At 37.6% G+C, this 24763-nt stretch overlaps 2 protein-coding genes across 6 annotated transcripts in view; both read right to left on the reverse strand.

Annotated features, from left to right (window-relative positions):
* Positions 1-4698: 4698 nt before the first annotated feature.
* GNRH1 (gonadotropin releasing hormone 1) lies at positions 4699-14670 on the reverse strand. 4 transcript variants are annotated; one of them, XM_033229069.1, is made up of 5 exons: positions 14535-14670; positions 9648-9773; positions 8632-8773; positions 7026-7121; positions 4699-4901 (listed from the first exon to the last, which is right to left on the reverse strand). In XM_033229069.1, exons 1-5 carry the CDS (start codon positions 14570-14572, stop codon positions 4860-4862), a joined length of 444 nt encoding a protein of 147 aa, XP_033084960.1. In that variant the 5' UTR covers positions 14573-14670; the 3' UTR covers positions 4699-4859. The 4 variants fall into 4 exon arrangements, with proteins under 4 accessions (XP_033084960.1, XP_033084965.1, XP_033084975.1 ...); XM_033229074.1 differs by having other exon boundaries at positions 9648-9770; positions 14535-14640; XM_033229084.1 differs by lacking the exon at positions 14535-14670 and adding an exon at positions 11720-11735.
* Positions 13267-24763, reverse strand: part of KCTD9 (potassium channel tetramerization domain containing 9) — a 29862-nt gene continuing 18365 nt past the window's right edge. For both annotated transcript variants that reach the window (XM_033229047.1, XM_033229059.1), the window contains exons 6-12: positions 24501-24629; positions 21810-21877; positions 21629-21724; positions 20753-20902; positions 18767-18872; positions 17920-18053; positions 13267-15391 (exon numbers count right to left, since the gene is read on the reverse strand). In XM_033229047.1, the coding sequence (XP_033084938.1) occupies positions 15275-15391; positions 17920-18053; positions 18767-18872; positions 20753-20902; positions 21629-21724; positions 21810-21877; positions 24501-24629 (800 nt within the window). In that variant the 3' untranslated portion in view covers positions 13267-15274. The remainder of the gene's footprint in view (positions 15392-17919; positions 18054-18766; positions 18873-20752; positions 20903-21628; positions 21725-21809; positions 21878-24500; positions 24630-24763) is intronic.

The following is a 24763-nucleotide window of genomic DNA, read 5'->3' on the forward strand; positions in this document are numbered from 1 at the left end:
TTCTTATTTTAAAATTTAGATGGAACTCATATACCGTTAAGTGCACAAATCTTAGCCATGCAGATGCGTAATTTTCACATAGCTCTCTGCCCATGTCCCTGCCTCTAAGATACAGACATACACTGTTTTCAGCACCACAGAAGGTTCCCACATGCCCATGGCGCCATTTTGTGAAAGGTATTTAGAAGGCCCTTCAAATTTGTGGCTTCCTTTCTCATACTTCTCAGGTATAATAAAAAGGGGAGAAAAACCCCACCCACAAGGCTATAAAGATTGTGTACCTTTTAAAGAGTCAATCTGTAGTCAGTTCCTGGGCCTCTCTCTCTCTTTTTTTTTTTTTTTTTAATTTTGAAGCCATCTGAAGTTTAGAATTCCTTCAGCCCTAGCTGGTTTTATTCTCGGTAAACAAAAAGAGGGGGAGGATTTGAAGGAACCTAGTTTTCTGTACAAAGGCTTTGAGGTCCATGGACTATACTTGTCCCATTTATCATCCCACGTGGTGCTTTGACCCTGCCATACCCTGGCTGTTAAGATAAAAAGATTTGTGGACATTAAAATTATGAATATGCCAGTAATAATCCAGCACACATTGAAATATTGACACAGATTACCGTAATTTGTGTAACATCTTATAAACAATGTCATTTCCATAGTAGTCTCAGGCTTCTCCAGCCTGGCCCACTGGATCTAGACTTTAGGTTCATTTTAATAATTATGCTTTCCTTCTCTGTATCATTTGGGAAGTTGATAAATATCACTTCCTTAGATACCTTCATTCAATTATATGTCTGGCTTTTACAATTAAATTGGAAAAGGTAAGTTTCTGTTCAGGTGCGTTGAGAGTTGGACTATCAATTCTAATCTACAAAAGGAAATTCATGATTTCACTCTGATGCCTAGGATCTAGCCAAGGCTGGTCTGCAGTATCAGATGTCCAAACTCATCTACTATTAGCCGTATTTTATGAGTTGTTCATCTAAACTTTGTCAAAATGCCTTTGCCATGATTTTGTTGCTATCTGGGTTTTAAACACGGACAGTTAGGAAGATGTGCATTGAAGTAGGAAAATTTTGTTCAGATTTGCTGTTATTTATTTTTTAAATTAAAAATGGAAACGTATTTTAAAGTTTATTGTCTGTTTAGTTTGTTATTGCCCTTATGTTAATGAAATCCTTCCTGAACTTTGCAGTTTTTCCTCCTTACCCACACCTCTTTCATGACACATCACACCTAGCATTTTTTTGGCTTGTTTCCTTACAGGTCCTATTAGGTTAAACCTGCACTGTGGGGCCCTGGAGTCATCTTTGCCCAGAAATATGAAAAATTACAAACCACTTGGTTCTTTTCACCCTTCTGTCTTTTTATTTTTTGCTATCTGGGCTGACAATTTTCTGATAGCAATTCATTTAATGTACATAGATTCTGTTTCTTTACCCATTCCCCACAGATATTTAGACAGGTAAAGAGAGAAATAAAAAGGTTAAAGGGGATATCTAATAACTTACATGAAAAGGATAGGAACTGGTTCTAAAATGGTTGAATGTTTATATCACCTGGGGAGAGGCCACTCCCAGACCAATTACATCAGAATTTCTGAGGGTGGGGAGTAAGATCCAGGCATCCACATTTCTTTGAAGTCCCTCCCATGTTATTCCAATGCTAGACCAAGGTTGGAAAACTACCACATAAAGGAAATAAGACTTTAGGAAATTGGTATTTAAGGTGTGTTTCATAAAATCCCTGCTGGTGGTGGGTCAAGTTGGAGAGAGGAAAGGGGCAGTCACGCTTGTATTAGTTAGCACCACTGTTTAGTCCTGAGCTTACAACTTAAAAATTTTTTTTCCCCCCAAGAAAGTGTTCTGTCCAGGAGCTGTGGCTCAAGCCTGTAATCTCAGCACTTTGGAGGCCAAGGCAGGAGGACTGCCTAAGCCCAGGAGGTAGAGGCAACAGTAAGCCCTGATCATGCCACTGTACTCCAGCCTGGGTGACAAGAGTGAGACCCTGACCCTGATTCCACAAAAAAATTTAAAAAATTAGCCAGGCACAGTGATGCGTGCCTATAGTCCCAGCTACTTGGGAGGCTGAGGTAGAAGGATTGCTTGAGCCCAGGAAGTCAAGGCCACAGTAACCCATGATCATCCTACTGCACTCCAGCAGGAGCAACAGAGTAAGACCCCATCTCTACAAAAAATAAAAACAAATTAGCTGGGCATGGTGGTGCGTGCCTGTAGTCCCAGCTACTTGGGAAGCTGAGGTGGGAGAATCACTTGAGCCCAGGAGGTCAAGGCTGCAGTGAGCTGTAATTATGCCACTGCACTCCAGCCTGGGTGACAAAGTGAAACTCTATCTCAAAAAAAGAAAAAAAAATGTGTTCCAGTACTTTGCTTTTTAGAAGCAATAATGCTTCACTGTGTTCATATGATTTATAAGAATCATGCTTCTTGAAAACAGCACAGCATTTGGGCCCTAAATACTAAATTGACAGATCTGGGTAATGTTTTGGCTCTAGGATCCCCATTGAGAAATACTATAAAGTGTCTTCCTCTGTCAAGATCTAAGTGCTATTATCTTATGCAGTGATTCTTGGCTTTTTTCTAGTCATCTGTAAGCTACTGCAACTTCTAAAAGTTTTGCTAAAATGATATATTTTCGAACCATTCTTTTTACTACTTGATCATTTAAAGCCATATGCATTTGAGAACTCATCTCATTAAATGATATGTTTCCCTACCCTTTATTATAAAAGGCTTAGGATTTTTTTTTTTTTTCTTAAAGCTACATTGATGAGTTAGAGTCTTCAGATTCAGGGAGGTGTTTATGATTTTACAAGGAGGCCATTTTCATTTTGAAATGGGGTCTCACTCTGTTGCCCAGGCTAAAGTCAGTGTTGCAATCATGGCTCACTGCAGCCTTGAAATGGGCTCAAGCGATCCTTATGCCTCAGCCTCCTAAGTAACTGGAACTGTTGTGAGGCACCATGCTCAGCTCCCAAGTGGCCATTTTCACTCTCCTCCTTCCCCTTAGTTATTTGGGCCATGTGAAAGTCAAGGGTACCTCCTGAAAGCCTCTAACATCAGCATCAGGCAGTTGGATGAGCATCTTTTTATCCCATTCAAGGGAGGCCTGCAGCTGGCCCTAAAGAAACTTTCCCAAAGACAAACTTTGGCTAAGGAAATCTGACGCTTCAAGCAGGATGTGTAAGTTAAGTGGGTGTGTTTCTTTTTGTTAATGTGTTAAATAATGTGAAGATTGTAAAGTATACTGTTTTCATTAATATATATATATATATAGTCACTGGGTAATTGGCTAATGGAAGCCTCTCATCTTGCTCACATGTATTGACCAGTGAAATAGTGCAGTTTTGCTTTTCTTTCATAAAGCAGATTGTGGATCACATCATTGCCTAATTTTATTAAAGACAGAGTGAAGAAATTATTTGATTCCACTTTAGAGACTCTTCCAATGGAGGTATTTGGGAAATCTGTCATTGTGCAGTAGCAAATATTTGTATTAAAAAGAGGCGGTTTTTCCCCACAGGATGTTTCTCACCCCTGTTCAGATTTCTTAGCATAAGTCTTTCCTTTTTTGAGGAAGCAGGGTAGGGGGTAGGGAGGCGAGTTCATTTGATTAAAAGAGGAAAAAGGGCTTAGATCTTTGACAGGTCAGTTTGTTACTGAGACATTGGGCAAGTTATCTGAAATTTGTTTTTTTTCCAATGGTCTCATAGCCACTTGGAAGTTATGTGACTAAATGAGAACATCAGTGTCATAGTGTCTGGGGCCTTATGGAGGATTAGTCATTGCTAAATCTACATTGATCTATGAACCCTAGTTTCCTGTTTCAGCTCCAATGGACAAAATAACCCAGCATCCAAAGTCCAGTTCTGTTGCCTGCTCATCATAGGGCAATACTGGAATAGTGAACATGGAACCAAACATAGCTGGGTCTCCTAAACTCTCTGAGCCCCAGTTTCCTCATTTTAAAGCAAAGCCAATACTAACTACAATCCAAGGTTCTTACGATGGTTAGTAAAAATATCTGTGCACATATCCAGCACAAAGCCTGCCCCTCGTCTTTTTGGAGAAAGAATGGTGGCAATGCTATCTGACCAGGGGACATGGGAACAGAGTCTCGTCTCCAACAGTCTGTGTACTCCACTGTGTTTCTTAAAACCAAACAGATCAAGTAGAAGAACACTCATTATTTTTAGGTCTCAATCCCAACCCTCAGTGTACACCACGTGGATAGATTGCATGGGACCAGAAGGAGCACTGGACTAGGAGTCCTTGGAGGCCCCCTCCTCCTTACCTCCAGGTCTCACTTGGGTTCCACTAAACTTTCAAAGGGTTTAGAGACAATCAAGGGAGGGAACTTCTTTCCAAGTGGGAGAAAGCCTTGGCTGTGGCCTCACCTCAACTTCTGTAGAGTATGGTCAAAGATAAAGTTATAATCCCATAGAAACTGGAGCTCAATCAGCTTTTTCTGGCTGGACCAGTATGTGGCTATTCTGCTTGTGGGCAGATGCAGGGTAGGGGTGCTGGAGAGCCTGAGATCCCTGCTGTCAACAACAGACACTTTATCTCATCTGCCCTCCTATCTGCCACCTGTATACACACCTGGAGGGCTCCCTTTTGTGGGCTTACAGTACCCCTTCCCCGGGAGTTCTGAATTAGAGAAAGATTTAACCAGGTATGCCACTTCACTCACAACACAGCACTTTATTATGGAGCATGTGCAACTCGGTGTAGGGATTTCTGAAATTCACACATTTTACAGGTATTTAATGGGTTATAAATTTTCAATGTCAGAATTATACTCAAGTCATGTTAGTAATGATCACTCCTTCTGGCCCAACAGATTTAAATCTTCTTCTGCCCAGTTTCGTCTTCAATCAGACTTTCCTGAAAAATATATAACAAATATATCAAGACTGACTTTACCAGCTGAATTTCATTACATTTTTGACGTTTTGGTTTCTAAAATATCAGTCTAGAAGGAATTGGTCTGTTTGATTTTGTACTCCAGTTAGTGCTACAGAGACATGATAAATTGGGTTTGTTGTTTTTTTGTTTGAGACAGAACCTCACTCTGTCACCCAGGCTGGAGTGCAGTAGTATGATCTCAGCTCATGGCAACCTCCACCTTCCGGGTTCAAATGATTCTGGTGCCTCAGCCTCTCTAGTAGTTTGATTGCAGGCATGCATCACCACATCTGGCTAATTTTTGTATTTTTAGTAGAGACGGTTTTGCCGTGTTGGCCAGGCTGGTCTTGAACTCCTGGCCTCAAGTGATCCATTTACCTCGGCTTCCCAAAGTGCTAGGCTTACAGGCATGAGCCACTGTGCCTGGCCAATTGGGTCTTTTTAAGCTACTTAATATACATAAAATCTACATTAATAGTTTGTAAGAGTGAGTTGTGGAGGATGGAAGTGAAAAAAAGTCTGGTCATTTACTTTGCTACTAAACCAGTCTTTGCTTCAGTTTCTTCATAATGTCATGTTTGGCAAATTTCACTGCTTGCCAGTTTTGTAATGCAGTAAGCAAAATTAGAAAAAGAAAGGAAATAGTCCGGGCGTGGTGGCTCACGCCTGTAATCCCAGCACTTTGGGAGGCCGAGGTGGGCGAATCATAAGGTTAAGAGATCGAGACTATCCTGGCCAACATGGTGAAACCCCGTCTCTACTAAAAATACAAAAATTAGCCGGGTGTGGTGGCACGTGACTGTAATCTCAGCTACTCGGGAGGCCGAGTCAGGAGAATCACTTGAACCCGGGAGACGGAGGTTGCATTGAGCTGGGATTGCATCACTGCACTCTGGCCTGGCGACAGAGCGAGACTCCGTCTCAAAACAAAAAAAAAGTGAAAGGAAGTAACGATGTCTGCCCAGTTTTTTTCTTTGTCCGTGGGTATATTAAGTTGAAGTCACTGTAGACAAAATTATAGCTTATTTTTATATATGATTTATTTGGGCTTTCCCAGCTCCTAGGCATAACTGATAATTAACTGTAATGCCTTCTGATTGCCACAAATAAGTGGACAATAGAGATCAGAGAATATCAACATCAAATCCAAGATTCAACTTAAGTCAGGCACAGTGGCTCACACCTTTAATCCCAGCACTTTGGGAGGATCACTTGAGGCTGGGAGTTCGAGACCACCCTGGGCAACACAGACCCTGTCTCTACAAAACATTAAAAAATAAAATCAGCTGGGTGTAGTGGCAAGGGCTTACAGTCCCAGCTACTAGGGAGGCTAATCTAGTCTCAAGAATTGCTTGAGCCTGGGAGGTTGAGGCTGTGGTGAGCATTGATTGCACCACTGTACTCTAGCCCGGGCAACAGAGCAAGATCCTGTCTCAACAAATATTTTTTTAAAAAGATTCAACTGATACATTCAATTCTCTTTATACTTTTTCATCAAAAACCTAATAAGATTAGTGTATTTCCATTTTGGGGGGTGGAATTTGGAGGTGGTTATAGTCCTATCAGGAAATTGGAAATCAAATCCATCACTCTCTAAATTATAAATTTAGTAGTTTGATATTTTTCATTCCAAAGGAGAAAAACAACCCATCTAGAGTAGTGTTTCTCGTGTATATTCCCCAGGGTTCTGGAAAACCATGTGATAAAGTGCAGTTGCAGGATCAGATGGAGGGCTGTGGAGGAGCCTAGAGAGGAGTAGTCTACGGGGTTTGGTGATTTTACTTGAACTGAAACGCAGCAGTGGGAAGAAATTTGCTTTGTTGGTTATCCCAAAAGCTAGAGCCAGAATTAACAGATAAAAGTTACAGAGAGATTTCAATTCAACTTCAGAAACAAACAAACAAGCAAAACATTTCAGCCCCTAGTGCTGTCTAACCACTGACTGGGATTGTCATGAAACACAGTCCTACCACAGGAGGTAACACAGGAGTCAGGAACGTAAGCCCCGCAGTGGCTGGGAGGTGGCTGTCCTGAGTGATCCCCAAAGGCCTATCCACCTCTAGAGCTCTATGTTATGATCACGTTATGATCACTTTAACTTACCAGAGCTCCTTTCAGGTCTTGGAGGGGAGAACGTGGCTGGTGCATGGTGCATTCGAAGTGCTGGGTTTCTGCCAGTTGACCAACCTCTTTGACTATCTGAAGAAAGAGAATGTGATTCTTTGAGATGGAGATAAAGAAATGAAATGGTGTTTTCCATTTCCACCAAAAAATTGTGGAGAGTGGGGTCAAGGGCAATGTGGGGCTGAGGGGGACTGGGAAAGTTGCAGGACTAGCATAGGGACTTTAAGGACACAGATCTGCCATCTGACATTTCTACAGAATGGCATGGGGATCTGGAAATAATGGAGACAGTAAGAAGATATCATATTTTCCCCTTAAAGATGACAAGAAGGAGGCGTTTTGAGCCTCATGAGAGTCAGTATACCCCAAAAAACAAACCCCAAGAGTTTTTTAGAGTTGTAAAAAGGGTTGGTTTTTATTTTCTAGGTTTTACTAAGTATGTCATAGTTAAATGAGATTTGCTTCATATATAACCTGCAGAGAAGAGGCTTCAGATTCTGGGTCTTCTTTAATACTAAATTTTCATTATTTCTCAGAAAAGAGATAATTCCTTCCAATGATAATGAAATGATTTAAAATTTTTCCCTTTCTCAGCCCTAGGTTATTTTTCGGGTTAATCAGCTAACATAGATGGCTTCTTTCCTTACGTGACCCTGATGAGTGGTCGTATTTTATAAATAAAAATCCTCCCAGCACTTTGGGAGGCCAAGGTGGGAGGATCCCTTGAGCCCAGGAGTTTGAGACCAGCCTAGGCAACATAGGGAAACCCCATCTCTATACAAAATTTAAAAAATTAGTTGGGTGTGAGAATGCATGCCTGTGGTCCCAGCTATGCAGAAGGCTGAGGTGGGAGGATCACTTGGGCCCAAGAGGTCAAGGCTGCAGTGAGCTGTGATTGTGCTACTAAACGCCAGCCTAGATAACACAGTGAGACCCTGTCTTAGAAAACAACCCCAGAAAACAGAAAAGCAAGTACCTCACGTTAGTGTTGGTGCCAGTTCTATCATCTAATCTGTATGAAATTAAATCAGCACGTTTTCTACTACGTTATTTTATCATCTTGAGTTTGCTAATTCCTGTATTCTACCAGTCTCCAACTTTGCTTAAATGCCCCTACCAGTGAAAAGAAATGATAGGGCACGCATCCCTGATAAGGATACTCATTTATAAATTATAAAAATGTACTGATGTAATATCACAGATATTTTTAAAAGATGAAATGAAAAACACATACAAAGTTCTAACGTTTTCTTTCAAAATCCCAAAGAATCATCTTCTGATACAGACCTTGACCCTATCGCATTGTTTCTAATTCCTTTAGCAATCCCATACACTCAGAATGTGACGTGCTATCTCACACTTGTTGCTATTAATATCTTCTTTTGGAATTTTTCCAGCTCTTTGTTTAGTCCCTGTCTGAACTGAAAGTAGGAATGGGACTTCTACTTTGTAAGTGCCTTATCTCAGCTGGAGTATCTAGGGTACAACATCATAGAATATTGCCATTGGGGCTCCTCCTGAATGTTTAATATAGTTAAATTGAATCAAATTGCTATGTCTTATTTTGAAGCTGAGAGAAACTTACCTCTTGGAAAGAATCCATCAAATTTTCGGCATCTCTCTTTCCTCCAGGACGCAGTCCATAGGACCAGTGCTGGCTGGAGCAGCCCTCCACACACAGAGTCAGCAGAATAAGGCCAGCTAGGAGTTTTGGAATTGGCTCCATTCTAAGGCACATGAATGCACAATCAAATTAGACGCAGACAAGGTTGAGTAGAAACTAAAAGACCTCTTTAGTGAAAAAGCTAGCATCTGTATCACTAACCCTGCAGAAGACAGAAGTCAGAGTCACAGTTTTTATACACAGACACTGAAACTCAGAGACACCTGCTGGCTTGCCTTGAGTTTCTTAGCCACTGGGGACAAAATGAGTACTTAAGCTCACATGCTCAGGATCTTTTTAGTACTAAAACAGTCTATACTTTTATTTTTATTGTTTGGTTATCCAAACCCCGTAATTCATCCCTTATCAAGTTCACCATTTTGCCATAACATTTCCCCCGTTGTGGATTGGTTTTCAACTCTTTCATTCCTGAGATAAAGAGAACTGAGCCATCTGTTAAGGAAAGTAGCTCCTACTAGAAATCTCTGGCTAATATAAAATTGGTTGACATTAAATGGCTACCCCATGGTACTAATGACATTTTTCTATTTATCCTTCAGTCTTCCTAGCATTACTGCTGGCTGGACCATCTGTGGCTCAGGACTCAACACTGTTCAAAGTAGTTAGTCCCTGACCAAATGCCTTCCTAGCCAAGGGGGCCTCTAATTTTCTAATGAAATGTGTCTCCAAGTTAATTTTCATTTGATGGGAAAGAGGCTAAAGACTAAATCAAACACTGGTCGATAAGCTGTGGGATTCCCCAAAGCCTGGATCTCTGTGGCTGGTGCTGGCAAGGACAGCGAAGAACCGAACCAGACATCATTAGATACTAGCACACCTGGATTTAGCCCTTGGGCTGTCAAATGCCCTGTAGACAAACAATAGCATGCAATCTAAAAAAGAAAAACTCGTGCTAGAAATAATACAAAGCCTTTTACCTGTTTAGAGGCAGAGAGCCAAAAAGATCCCAAGCTTCCCTTGAAGTAGGTTGAGTATTGTGACTTTTCTGTTTTTCTGTCTTCCTTTTTATAGGGAATTTTTCCAGGACATTGAAATGTTTCCTGCTGGTAAATTATATTGCACATGGACTATGCTTTTTTTTTTTTTAATGGTAATTTTAAAAAATCCTCACAGAAAGCCCTTTAATGGTGTATGTAATTGGAACACCCCCTGGTGCATCTGTTAAAATTACTTAAGTGCAGCCATTAAAACCTCAGCTAAAACTGTTATAGCTGAGGCCACAATTCAAAGAGATTAAAATCCAACTACGTTGGATTCCCTTGAGGAAACCAGCAGACCTATCAAAACTTCAAGGAAAATAGATGTCTTAGATTAAGTGAAGTCAAATGCATACATAACTTCCACAAAGGAGGCTACACAATAAATATAGGACATTGAGTCAGGATATCTGGGAGCTTCTGGCCCTTGGATTCTTCATTTGCAAAGGAAGGGTGTAGACTAGATGGACTAGATGATCACAGAGTTGCTTCCAATTTTAAAAATCTGATTTATAAATAAGTGACACTATATACCAAGTTCATGTACGATCCTAAATCAGTGTGTGTTTGAAAATTCCCTCATCTACCCATCAGGTTCCCTGCTTGACTTATCTTGAAAGCCTAGTTCTAAAGCATCAAAAAGGCAAGAAACCTAGACCGAGAGCAAGACCATATTGAGCAGACTTACATCAACAGACCAACTCATTTCAGCTGATGCTTATTGAGTTAAATATGCAAATCATTGTTAAGGGCAGTGGGAACAGAAAGATGAGAAATTATAGTTATTTAATAAATAGCACATGTATAAGAGCACTCATTACAATAGCCCTGCAAAGTGGGTATCATTATCCAAATTTTATAGATGTTCCACCCCCGAGGTGTAACGGTGGACATGTTATTTACACAGGATAAGCATGTAAAACACACACACACACACACACACCCATTACTCTTAATTACATTTATTTGAATACACATGGTTGTCTTTCCCTAATTTACCCCTAGGCTGAAACCTGTAATAGTCAAAGATCCCATCTGATTTAAATCTCTCGTAAGAAACCCCTGGCATTTAGTCAGCATTCAGTAAGTACAGGTTTGAATGAATGAACGAATGAAGGAATGAATAGAAAGCAAAAACCTTTTAACCAGGTAAGGCCTAATGCTGCCTCTATTTCTGCATCAAAGATATGCTTTATCTGACACAGAATTAAACTTTCATGTATAATTGGCTGTAAATCCTGTTATATTAGCTAAGCTGTAAGATGGCTAATAAATATAACTGGATATTTGTTCATTTTACAGCTGGGATTGGCAATTTCCCCGCAGGTAGGATGCTAAACCCATCAGTCATTGCCCAATCTCCTCTGGAATAACTACATTTGCAGGGATTTCAGGGTAAAGAGAAATGGTGCCTTATCTAAGCAAATTCCCTTGCTTTGTCCAGCCATTTCTGTGGAGTCTGTCCAGTCCTCATGATAGGATAGAGAAGGGAGTACCCTTTAAAGTATAATTGCAAATAGAGGAGAATTTAAAAATAAAACGTAAGTATTTAACTTTGTTCCATTTAAATTATTTCCTTTAGACACTTTGACTCGTGTCATTCTGACATGAAGAGTGGAATCTCATTGCACTACAGTATACAAGTAGGGACAGACCATTTTTCAGCAAGAATTCATTATAGTTGAATAGTGCTAGTTTAAATTGTCCAGTTGATTTGTGTTTGCTGAGAGATGTGCATCTAAGTATTGCTGAAGCAGAAAATGTGGTCTCTGGATAGGACTAATGAAACGGGAGTTCAGACTTGTGACACCTATTGTCTGGTGAATCACTTATCTCTCGATTTCTTGTAGGTAATTTCTAACAGTTGGGATTAAATTTTTGAAAAATGCTTTGAAATTATTAAGATGAATACAGCAATACCGTATTAACATTCTCTAGAGGGAGAGAATACACACACACACACACACACACACACATATAAAAAAAGGAGAGTTTATTAAGTATTAACTCACACGATCTCAAGGTCCCACAGTAGGCCATCTGCAAGCTGAGGAGCAAGGAAAGCCAGTCCGAGTCCCAAAGCTGAAGAACTTGGAGTCCGATGTTCGAGGGCAGGAAACATCCAGCACAGAAGGATGTAGGCTGGGAGGCTAGGCCCACCTAGACTTCTCACGTTTTTCTGCCTGCTTTATATTTGCTGGCAGCTGATTAGATGGTGCCCATCCAGATTAAGGGTGGGTCTGCCTTCCCTAGCCCACTGACTCAAATGTTACTCTCCTTTGACAACACCTTCACAGACATATCCAGGATCAATACTTTGCACGCTTCAATCCAATCAAGTTGATACTCAGTATTAACCATCGCAAACATGGTCTATGAATTCATTCAACATGCTGTATGTCCTTAAAGTCTCCATTAGCACTGTCTTAGGTCACACAGATCTCAAGGCAAAAGTCAACTTTGTTTTGTCTTACTTTCTGTATCACCAAATAGGTTATCAAACCACTATGTAATTAATGAGTTTTTGATATTGAATGACTAACTTAAAACCATTTAAGGATTCCATGGTTAGGTCAATTTACCAGAAAGTTAAATATAATAAATTGGGTTTCAATAATTGGATTTTACAGTTGTCATATTTTTTCTAAATTTGAAAGAATGGCTTTAGAGAAAAAACTGCTTCATCAACATCAAAACACCTCAAAATTATTACAGCAATGATTTCATAATCTCACTGAAATGACAGATGAAAAAAATCTTTTCTTGCCCTAATGTAAAATCTCAGCGGGAAGCACTTAAGGTTAACTCCTGCTGACATGTCTAATCAGGTTGTAAAAGGGTTTCAGAGAATTAATCCTTGGATAAGGTGCTTTATACTGAAATAATGTAACTACTTTTCTTTGTAGTAATGAATCTTTTAATTTTAAAGGTAATTCTTCCTTGGGGACTTAGTGCAATTCTAAGTTTTTCCATATATTAAAGATGATTTAAGGTTGACAGGGCAGATTTACAATACACATAAGAGTCATAAAATGAAATGGAGAAAATATTCCAAGTCTTGATTTATGATTGAACCCTTCATAAGAATAATGAATTTACAACGTTTTCTACTAGAATCTCCTTGAGACTGTAGTTGAAAGAACTAGACTACAATAGATAGTATTGCTTAGGCAGTTACTTGAGTACCAAATTTTATTAATGCAGATAATCTAGCTAGTTTACATTTAAAACCTTTTTCCTGTCATCCCAACAACTGTATTTTTACCCATGTGTACAGACATGTTTCCTCTCTAGGGTTAATGGAAGTTTTACTATTTTGACGGTTTCCTCCCTCCTTAAAATTCTCTATCCTAGTTATCAGGCAAAAAATGTTTTGGGGCATACTATTTATCCAGCCTAATAAAGCTAACTGGTAATATTCATCACCTAAAGAGTGATGAATTTAACACAAACAAATTAAATGAATTATTGGGGAGGCAGTCTTTTCTTTTGTTCAGAATTCATAAGGTTTGTATTGTTAGCATGGTATATTTTTTAAAGAATGATAAAAATAATCATGTTTAAAGAAATAAATTTACTTTAATGGTACTTTCAAAAAGACTAATCCACAACAAATTAAGTTATACTGTATTTCCTTTGCTACCCAGAACCACAGGGCTGGTTGTCAACACATATTGAAGAAATGTAAGTAAAATACGGAAAGTGATGATTTTCAAAAGGAAGAGAAGAAACTCCTTTTCAACACTTTATATCATTTATTAATGCAGTATCCATTAGATCTAAAATCTGCAGTTTCTAAGCACACCATGTTTAGATCTTTCAGATCCTTCTGCAGTGTTAGGTTATTTCTACAGAGGTACCTTTAAGTGAATGAATAACACATTCTATAATTCCTGAAAATATAGTACAGAGTGAAATGACTTAAATATAATTTAGGCACATATTGATTATGAAAATAGATTATCTCTCAATACAATACTTCTCTGTCTTGGTAAAAATAAGAAAAAGAAAATAATTCATTTCTGAAGTTGCTTTCCTTCACTTGTAAAGGTCTGATCTCCTCCCACTATGCATATGTACCCTTTACTGTTAAGGAAAGCTTTGCATATGTAGATATACAAGAATAAGCTACGTAAATACTAAAGATGTCATTCTCCCAAAGGAGACACAGGTGGTTTTCAATGATTCCTTGCCTCATGTTGATGAGTCTGTAGAATTCAGAACCCATTTGGACACAGATAATATCCCTTCTCTTGGGGCAGAAATAAGGACACCAGGTCACTAGTAGAGAGGTACAGGCCCTTCCTCTGCTGCTGCAGAGAGATAATGACTGAAGAAAATTGGGCTAAAATTTGTTTAAAAACAAAAATGTATATATATATATATATATATGTAAAAGAATCACAGGTGCTGACTGATTGGCATTACATCTTGGAGCAGCCAAATGCCTTTATTTTTACTTGATATATATTTTTTGGTGGCTGTTATCAAATGCGTGTTTAAAATTCCTCATTCCCCACTGTAGGGTTCTAGCTGCAATTATAGTACATTGCCTTTTAGCAGGCAATTCTACCATCTTCATTCATATATGCTTTGATTGCAGTAGCTCTGGATTTAGTATCTATTTCTAAGCTGGCCCTATGTAAACTATTCGGTATTTGAATTAAATGAATATTAATGATGCACCTTGGTTTTTTGGTTTTGAAGTGTCTTCCTATCCTTGTGATGATTGTATGAGAAAACTAGGCTAACAGTGTAAATAGATAGAATTGCTTGGTCTGGTGTTGAATGGAACTTGCCTAGAATGAAATTCTGAGAAATTCTCACCTATAAGTGTTGTAGTGATAGGTAAGTTCTTCCTCCATCCAGAGTCCCACTGTACCTTTGGAATGACAGTGATGTACAACGATGTCTTTCTTTCCACTCTGTCTCAATCAGTAAGAACTGGGTATTACTTTAATTTAGCTACTGTTTTGTCCTAAAAAGTAAACATTATAAAAATGAACCTGAAAAGAGTCTTAGGGAGTCTGATCTCACCATATTCATATGGTGTGACAGGTATTTAAAGAGAGGAGGCATCACTAAAGCTATTTATAAACCTGAACAACCTTTTCCAAGTTTTCATAAAGTTTTAACAATTTAAATATCCATACTGCATCTAGGTATTCAATAAATATAATTGCATATGTTGTGCTTTCCATAAATTAAAATCCTCAAATGCATCTCAAACCAAGATGGTATTTCCACATCATGCCTATTTAAAAGCAAATACAATAGATACTATTCCTGGTCATAAAACCAGGTAAACCCCCCTACCCCGTTCAAAAGGCAGCAATATCTAGTTTCCCTACATCTATTAAATGAGTGCTTTTCTGTTAAAAATCAGAAAATGGAAAAAAAGTCAGTTTTTTCCCTTATGCACCGCTCAGAACAAGCATAATCCTCTAAATGTTTTTTTTAAATTTCCTTACAGTGTTATTTCTTCTAGACAACTGAGTGGGTGGAGAAAGAAAAGTGATAAGGAAAACATTTTCATCTTGTATATCTTCCTCCAGCCCCTAAAATTCTCATCTGACACTTTGTGACATGTGTAGTGGTGTCAGCATCTCTTCAAATATAGCTCCCTTCACGTTGGATCCTCTCAGGTTGGCTTCTTGAAGATCACACCCAGACAGATCACAATTCTGCAAGATGAAAACAATATTCACATAATTCATATGGAGATTTCAGGCCTTATCTGTTTCTGCTCAAAACGATTTCTGGGGCAGATTAGGAAAATGTTCCTATATAATAAAATTCATTTAATTTCCAGAAAACAGATGATACACCACCCTAAATTAAGATGTTCTTCTATCTGTATTTGTTACCTCTAGTTAATGTTCAGGCAGTATATGTATAAACCAAGGCTAAAGAGGAGGCATGTCCCTTGTTCTTGCATATTTTATAATGAGACACTGAAAACAGGGGTCCCCAACCCCTGGGCCACAGACTGATACTGGTCCATGGCCTGTTAAGAATCAGGCCACACAGCAGGTCACCAGTAGATGAAGCTTCATCTGTATTTACAGCCACTCCCTGTATGGCTCAAGTTACAGCCTGAGCTCCACCTCTGTCAGATCAGCAGGGGCATTAGATTCGCATAGGAGAGTGAAACCTATTGTGAACTGCACATGTGAGGAATCCAGGTTGTGTACTCCTTATGAGAATCTAATGCCTGATGATCTCTCACTGTCTCCAACATCCCCAGATGTGAATGTCTACTTGCAAGAAAACAAACTCAGGGCTCCCACTGATTCTACATTATGGTGAGTTATATAATTATTTCATTATATATTACAATGTAATACTAGTAGAAATAAAGTGCACAATAAATGTAACGCACTTGAATCATCCCAAAACCACTCCCGACCCTGGTCTGTGAAAATACTGTCTTCCACAAAACCAGTCCCTGGTGCCAAAAAGGTTGGGGACCATTGATTTAAAATACAGAATGGATTCCAACATAATAAATAAGTAAATATATATACACACACACACACACAATTTTTTTTTTTGGAAACAGAGTTTTGCTCTTGTTGCCCAGGCCAGAGTGCAATCTCGGCTCACTGCAACCTCCAACTTCAGGATTCAAGCGAGTCTCCTGCCTCAGCTTCCCGAGTGGCTGGGATTACAGGCACTCACCACCACACTCAGCTAATTTTTTGTATTTTTACTAGAGACGGGGTTTCACCATGTTGGCCAGGCTGGTCTCAAACTCCTGACCTCAAGTGATTCACCCACCTTGGCCTCCCAAAGTGCTGGGATTACAGGCATGAGCTACTGCGCCCGGCCCAAGGTAATAAATATTATCAAAACAATTTTACTATGATCCAAGAACAACAACAACAAAAGGAATGAGATGGGGGGAAGACTATTTTTTTTTAATCTGAAAAGATTTTACTTAATCAAATTGTGTAATACCTTTTTCCATTCCCTAGCCCTAGTATTTTTATAGCAAGAAACTGCCTTTCTTTTTAAAGCCCCAAAGGTATGTATATAATACAATGAGTTTTGACAGATGTACAGAAAAGTGTAACCACCGCAATTTGAAGCTATTTCTTAATTTCTCTTGAGATCACGGAGTGGTAAGATAGAGATTCCAGTTAAGTCCCTAGATACGGTACGGGACTATGGTTAGAGAGAAGGGTGACTAAATGTAACCTCTTAGGAGAACAAATGTCAGCCGCTCACCCCTCAATAGTCAACCTGATCAGTCTTTGCAATCAGTTAGACAGAGGGAGGCTTTTGCTGCTAAGCCACTCTGAGTACACAGTAACTAAAACCAAGGCAAATAATATAATCTTAGGTGAAAGTAATGTAATAAATAATAAATAATTGTGCTTGTGATAGGATTATACTCTTAGGCCAATTCTTTTTGCCTTGAAGGTGAAAGGGGTCTGCTACTCTGCTACTGAGAGCTATCAAGAGATCTAGGCAAAAATAGTAAGAAAAAAAAATTAACAGCAAGCTAAATTTTGACATACTGCTCTCTGCTATCCAATTTATACCAGATTTCATAGCTACCAGCCACATGTGGCTACTTAAATTTAAATGAATTAAAATTAAATAAAATTTAAAAATCAATTTCTCATCTGCACTAGCCACATCTCAAGTGCTCAACAACTATATATGGCTAGTAGCTACTATACGGAAGAGCACCGACATAGAACATGTCCCTCCTGCACAAAGTGCTATTGGATGGTGCTGATGTAGACCTATCAACAGCTATCGAGTCTGCTAGCTAAACTGGCAAATTAAGAAGACATACAAATACAATTCTTTGAAAAAGATGACTAGGCAAAATTATAATCTCAGGCTGAAAACCAAAAAACATATGGTTCCAATTTTAAATAGACTTCCTGAACCTGATTTCAAACCGGGATATCATTTAAATTTCTCAAGTAGTTTAAGAAGTAATCTAGCCCATTTAATTATGTTCGGAATTAAATTTTATGGAAAATGCAATACATTAGATAATGCATCTATCAAACTTACTTAATTGAGAAAAACTTAAGGAAAAGGAGAGAAATGAAATCAACTTAGTCTGAATGTCAGATGAAACTTCCAATCCAGTTTTACCAACCAACTACTTTGTTTTGATTTCAATACATTTTGCATGAGATGCTTAGTAAGTCTAGAGTAATAAAAACTCTTAAAATGTTGGTGAACTCACCTCTAAATCAGTTCCTGCCAGAGTTGCTCCTCTGAGGTTACAGTTCTTCAACTTTGCATTTTTTAAGGTAGCCACTCTCAGGTTAATTCCTGTCATCTGACTTCCTTCCATATCCACACCTTTCAGATTAGCACCTACAGTGAACACATTCTGGGAGTAGTTTAACTTAAAAATATAGTTATCTACCTCCAACAAAACTGCAAGACGACTTAATAGAGGTCAATAATGACAGCCTCTTTTGACTTCTGGAAATGAATCTAAAATCTTGTCTCTCAACGAACTTATATATATATAAACAGTTCATTGATGAAAGAAGGGTTTCATCGATACTTTTGAGGGAAGAAATTTAGTTCTGTCTTATGATGGTTAGCACTTTCATAATATGCCTCTACAGGTTTATGATAAGGGAGTTAAGTAGTCTCCTAAATATACAAGTAAACAAAGTGATCAGTCACAGATAAAACAATAACAAATTAAGAAACAATAAATTAAACCTTAAAATGATTTTTATAAACTCCCTGGTTTTATGCAAAAGAAATTTTTCCTTTCGGTCAGTGTAAGAATATTTTATTCCATTTGAAAGTTTAAGATGTTGATATTTAATTTTCCAATTAAAACCTTATTAAATATTTGAGGCTTTATTTTTTCTGAGTCCTCAGTTTTAATTAGCATTTGACTGAAACCAAATGGAGGTTATCTTATTGCTTTGGAAGTTCTCCAAATATGATGACAGAAGGAACCTATTCCCTACAGCTATCCTGTTTCACCCTTAACAATTATTTTCCAGGGCTTTTTCCTTTACAGTCTGCTTCCTCCATAGAATAGGTATTTACAGAAAGGATCTCACCTTCTAAATTGGCTTTAAGACCAGAAGGATCCTCAAAATTACACAGTTTCAGGGATGCTCCTTCTGCATTAGAACAGAGCATCTTGACTCCCTGGAGATTTGCACACTGCAAAGAAAAGAGAAAAGTCCTGCTGGTAAGATTCATAATTTTGTTCATATTAGCTCAAACAGTAAAAGAAAAAAATAGAAAAGGGGAAAAGGCTCAACTCAACACACTCATAATCAATTCTTTTCTGTTTACAATAAAGGCTTTTCTAATTAAACGCAGTAAGAAATGGGAACATTTGAAGGAAATTTTTTTTTTAAAGAACTGTTTTTTAAAAAATAAATGCATGCAATAGCATGCTCATTTTACATGAAACATAATGGTTTAGATAAAGAAGTTGGGAGAGTCAGAACTATGACGTCTCTATCTCTATTTTTATAAACACACCTATGCATGACAATGAAATAGTCAAAATGTATGGGTAAGGAAGGCATACACTTGTTAGGGTATGGATTTTCTTATTACTATGGGAATCTTATTGATATTCTAAGATGCTACTACTGCCCCCAAGTCAGAGGTCAGAACACGAATGCCAGCATTTAAAGGCATTATTTAGCTACAAAACACTAACACGATGCTTTTTGGGTCTTTCTGCACCAACCATGGCTAAACATTATCAACCCTGAACAGGCACATCACAATGCATAATGCAAGGCAGAGAGTAAAATGGTAGAACATATATGTTTTAAGGCTTTTTTGTTTTGTTTTGCTTGAGACAAAGCCTCACTCTGTCACCCAGAATGGAGTGCAGTGGTGCTATCTCAGCTCACTGCAACCTCTGCTTCCCAAGTTCAGGTGATTCTCGTGCCTCAGCCTCCTGAGTAGCTTGGATTACAGGCATGCACCACCACGCCTGGCTAATTTTTGCATTTTTAGTAGAGATGGGTTTTCACCATGTTGGCTAGGCTGGTCTTGACCTCAAGTGATCTACCTTCCTCTGCCTCCCAAAGTGCTCGGTTTACAGGCTTGACCCAGACCCACTTCACCCAGTCAAGAGTTTTAAATTATGTTCATTTATCTCAATGAGTTTTTGACAAACTTTCTTTTTAGTGCTTAACACAAACAAAGATGCCTCTCGACATTCCACTATTTAAAGACTAGGTCCTTCAAACTTTTTTTTGATGTTAGTCTTTTTCCTGTTTTTTTACTAACCTGACCCTTCACGATAAGACAGAATAAGAACAGCGAAAGTAACTAAAATGCATATTTGGTAGATTTTGTTACTAGCTCTGATACACGGCTTCATGGAGAAATAAGCTGCAGCTAATGAGTAAAACCCAAATTACAATAATTCAATAAATGACTACCAAAAGCAAGATGGTATTAATTCAAAAGACATACAGACATGGACCTTGGTGGTAAGGAACTTAAAAGTTGTTAAAAATTAATAGATTTCATTGTTGGTCTGCATCTACCCTCTAACTTCAAATAAACACAGGTAACTGTTATAAATACATACATATACATACATATAAATATACACATATATAGAGAGAGAGGGAAAAAGCCCCTGAGATGTTAACTTCCACAAACTGATGCATACCATATTTATTTCAAAATATCTATCAAACAATTCATTTTCCCATTCCAGAAATGAGATTGAACAGATTTCAAGGTTCCTTTCAGTTTTACCTTTATAATTTGCTGAAAATACAAGTCCTGATAAAGTACAGTATATTGAGGAGATCAGGAACTAATTCCAAGATTTAATTTCTTTTTAGTTGCTAAACCTTTCAGGTCTATGTTTAATAAAGGATATCAAACCTGTAAAACCAAATTCATTTCACTTTCAGACCCTTTAGTCTTACATCAACATAATAAATTATCTGTTTTCAAGTAAAAGCTCCCATAAAAGACAGTTATAATTCCTGTCTCAAAGGCTCTTTGAGACTGTTCAATAGACTAAACATTTTTCTCTTGTAGCCTAAAATGACACTTACGTCAAGAACTGATCCAGAAAGATCAGCTCGTTCAAGATTTGCACAGCAAAGATTTGCATGTGCAAGATTGCAGCGGCTTAAATTGGCCATTTTGAAGTTAATGTATCGAAGGTCCAAACGAGAAAGATCAGCACCACTGAAGTTCAAACCCTGAAATAAAAAAGCACAAATTGTCACCATAATTAAATCGTCTGTTTGTATTACATTTAATTACTATAGCTAACCACCAAGTTTTTTTTTAGAAGCAATTGGCAGTTCAGTTACTTGGAGTTTATTACAAAACATGATCAAAATGGACTTAGATACATGAAAGAAGTGTCCTTAAATAGGTTCCTCATAAAAGAAACTCTATCAACGTATACATTAGAATATAGCCTGGCTATAATTCATTTATGTGTAGAAGTTTCTAAAGAGTTATCCCTGTTAGTCCTATACCTGCTAATAAGTATTTAAACCTAATTAAATTTATATTATTTTATTAATTCAATAATTCAAAACAGTTTATCAGGCAAAAATGAATACTGTGGTCTTTAAAATCTGAAATGCTACAGTGCACATAAGTAAAGTACCTGCCACTGATCGGACCATATATTGCAAATGTACAAATACTGACTTTTAAAAAACTGCTGCAATTTCCATGCATTATTCATAAACTGCTGCATGAGGTATAATTAGACAATTTAAAAAGGCTATTATTGCATCTCTTTTTGGTTAACCATTTCAGAACTAAATCAATGCTATGACCCATAATTAAATTAGATCTTGCACATAAAAGAAAAATAAAGCAAAATAACCCCAAAACACTAGAAGAATGTAAAATTTTATTTTGCTGATAGAAATAATTCATGTAATTCATGTAAAATTCATGTTAATTACCTGGCATCGCAGTTCTGACTTGGTTGGAGTTGCTAGCAAAAATCGGACAAATTCCTTTCGGGATATTGGTGAATGATCCTCCGGTGGTTGAGAATTCTTGAAAAAGATATTAAGAAATTAGTGGAGTCTTTTGGGAGATAGCTACTATATATAACAGTGGCTAATATAAAAACAGGCTTACCTTTATTGCCACTTCTAGGTGTTCAATCAATGAGTCAATACCAAAAAACCTTGCTTCTTCTAACACACCTATCAGAACAAAAATGATTCTGAAACAACTAATTTAGTGAATGTATTACAGTCATTTTAAATTTAGTAAAATACCATTAGTTCCCATAATCTTAACATTTAATTGACTTTTTAAGTGGAGCAGATCTGAACAGGTTTGCCACAAGTATCTTTTACATATTGAATCAGAAAATGATGGAAATGAATAAAAGTTTAAAAAGTACACAAAAGTATAATTCAGAAATCTTTCTTATAGGAGAATAAATTTTAAAAATATTGGTAAATATTGAAAGAGGTTTCATTTATCATTTACTCTAACTTGGTAAAAAACAATGTACATCCTTTACATGACTTGGTATGTTTACTTATTCTAATCTGTTAATAAACATCATCAGAATGTGTGGGAATACATTTGGGTTCCATTATCTTTCAAATGAGAAGATCTCAATCAGTTGGCTGTTGACTTGGTAAAAAACTACTTAGAACTCTGGAATTACAAAGAAAGTATCAGACATAATCCCTCCCTTCAAACACAAGCTAATAAGGGTAAGTAGATATAGAAAACCACAAGCTGTTATTTGGGAAGAATAATACAATCTTTTCTGTGAAAACCAAACTCTATGGTCGATAATACAATTGTAAAACAAAGGTCATCCAAGGTACAGCATCCGGCTACCACTCTGGCATACAGGGTCCACATTTCCCCTTCAAGGGGCATCCAAAGATTACGCCATTCTGGTTGGATATATATCCCTGGTGGAAACCCAACACATTATAAAAGAGGTTCTTGTGGGCCACGCTGTCAATTTGCCAAGATCTGAGTAAAGCAGAACTCTTAGGGAATGCAGCCAGGATACGTTTCTAATTCTAGGTTTAGAATTAAATCTTTAAAACATCCAGAGAAGCCTTAGAAATACAAAAGACAGGCTGGGCACGGTGGCTCAACACCTGTAATCCCAGCACTTTTGGAGGCTGAGGCGGGTGGATCACTTGAGGTCAGGAGTTGGAGACCGGCCTGGCCAACACATGGTGAAAACCTGTCTCTACTAAAAAAAAAAAAAAATTACAAATATTAGCTGGGCATTGTGGTGTGTGCCTATAATCCCAGCTACTCGGGAAGCTGAGGCAGGAGAATCACTTGAACCCAGAAGGCACAGTTTGCAGTGAGCAGAGATCACGTCATTGCACTCCAGCTTGGGTAACAGAGTGAGACTCTGTCTCAAAAAAAAAAAAAAAAATCTGGATTTGAATCCCAGCTCTGCCACTCACTACTTTTGGTGTTAGTGAAATTACTGTAGATTGTTTTAAAGCATATAATTACTCGGGCAATCTGTAAGCAATATAAAGAGTTTGGATGGAAACTGTACTAATTAAAAACAATGCTTTATAAAATGAATCCATCAGAGAGCTCTGCTTTTTGAACACTTGCACAAATAAAAGAAATGGCTGAGAAACATGAAAAAGAAAAAGTAGCAAATCTTGGTAATAGCTTGGTTTGCAGATATGTGACAGAGCATAGATAAATATATTTCTGATGTTATTTTCTAGGCAAGTAGGATACAAAATGCTATCAATAATCTGAAGAAAAATTAAAATGGGAGAAATAGAAAGCAACAACAATTTAGTTACAAAGTTATAGAACTAGCTAAAAGGGTCAAATAATGTATTTTTTTATTTTTTATTTTTTGCAATAGGTACATGTTAAAGGGAATATAAAGTTTTGTTATAGCAACACTAGAAGTTAGTGGGTGTTTCGTATTTCACTACAGAAACTGTAAGCTAGCAGTCCTCAGGCTGATTCTGATGTGTTCAGCATGTAATGTTTTCAAAATAAAAACATGTCACATAAAATTTTAGATACCCAGGTTTCTTCAAAAACCAAGGTTCTGGCACTCTACGTCTGTCCACATTGCACACGGCAATGATCTGCTGAAGCTGGCAGGCATGTGACCTCAAGATCGCCAACTGCCTACCACTCCTGAAGTACTAACATCACATCAACTTCAGTCACTTAGAGGCCTATTAGCATCCAAATGTGCAACCAGTGTTTTATAAGGGCTTTTGTCTACATCACCTCCATTAACCTTCACAAAAATCTTTTGATGTAGATAGGGTCAAGAGTGCTTTTAATACTCATTTTTCCAATATGACTCAGAGAAATTTTCCCCAAGTTAGTCTCCCTAAGTTAGCAAATTGTAGAATCAAATCTCTAATTGAGAATTATGATTGCAAGGCATGATTTGCCCTCTTGACCACTCTAGTTCTCACATAATGTGGAGAATATCCAGAACTTGGAGCCAACTTACATTCAGAATTCAATTTTTAAAAAAGGAAACAACAAAATCGTTTAAAGTCACTTGTCATATAGAATCTATATCAGTTTAGAATATAAAGTTGATGTGTATGGTTTAGATATTTACCTATATGTACAAAGACTACCTACCTGAAGGACCACCTGTTCGTGCCTGAATTTATTTCTACACCTATATACACTCACATACATGAGAACATCTAGTTTAAAAAATAGAAAAAAAATATATACTTTATGGAAATATACTGTCACTGAGTGAAACAAAGTTAAAATCTTAAACTTACAAAAATGTGAGTAGTTATGTAATTATATTGAAAGTCTACATAAACTCACCCAATAAATTAATGCCATCATTTACAATGAGCTGTCCATGACGCAAGTAGTTCAAAATGGGTTCAAAGTACTCAGGACTTCGGTCAATTAAGAAAGCTCCTCTATGATCTTGCTTATTTCCCCAGACACCTGTGTTACCATTATAATAAAGAAAGTACCCCATAAACAAAAAATAAAGTCAGAAATGTATGAGGAAAAAATTGCTTAATATATCAGTAAGTTTTTACTCTTAAAAACTGACATAATTAGTAAGTACAGAAAGT

This window comes from Trachypithecus francoisi, unplaced genomic scaffold (genome assembly GCF_009764315.1).
Source record: "Trachypithecus francoisi isolate TF-2019V2 unplaced genomic scaffold, Tfra_2.0 Contig01440, whole genome shotgun sequence".
In the NCBI taxonomy this organism is placed as follows: Eukaryota; Metazoa; Chordata; class Mammalia; order Primates; family Cercopithecidae; genus Trachypithecus; species Trachypithecus francoisi.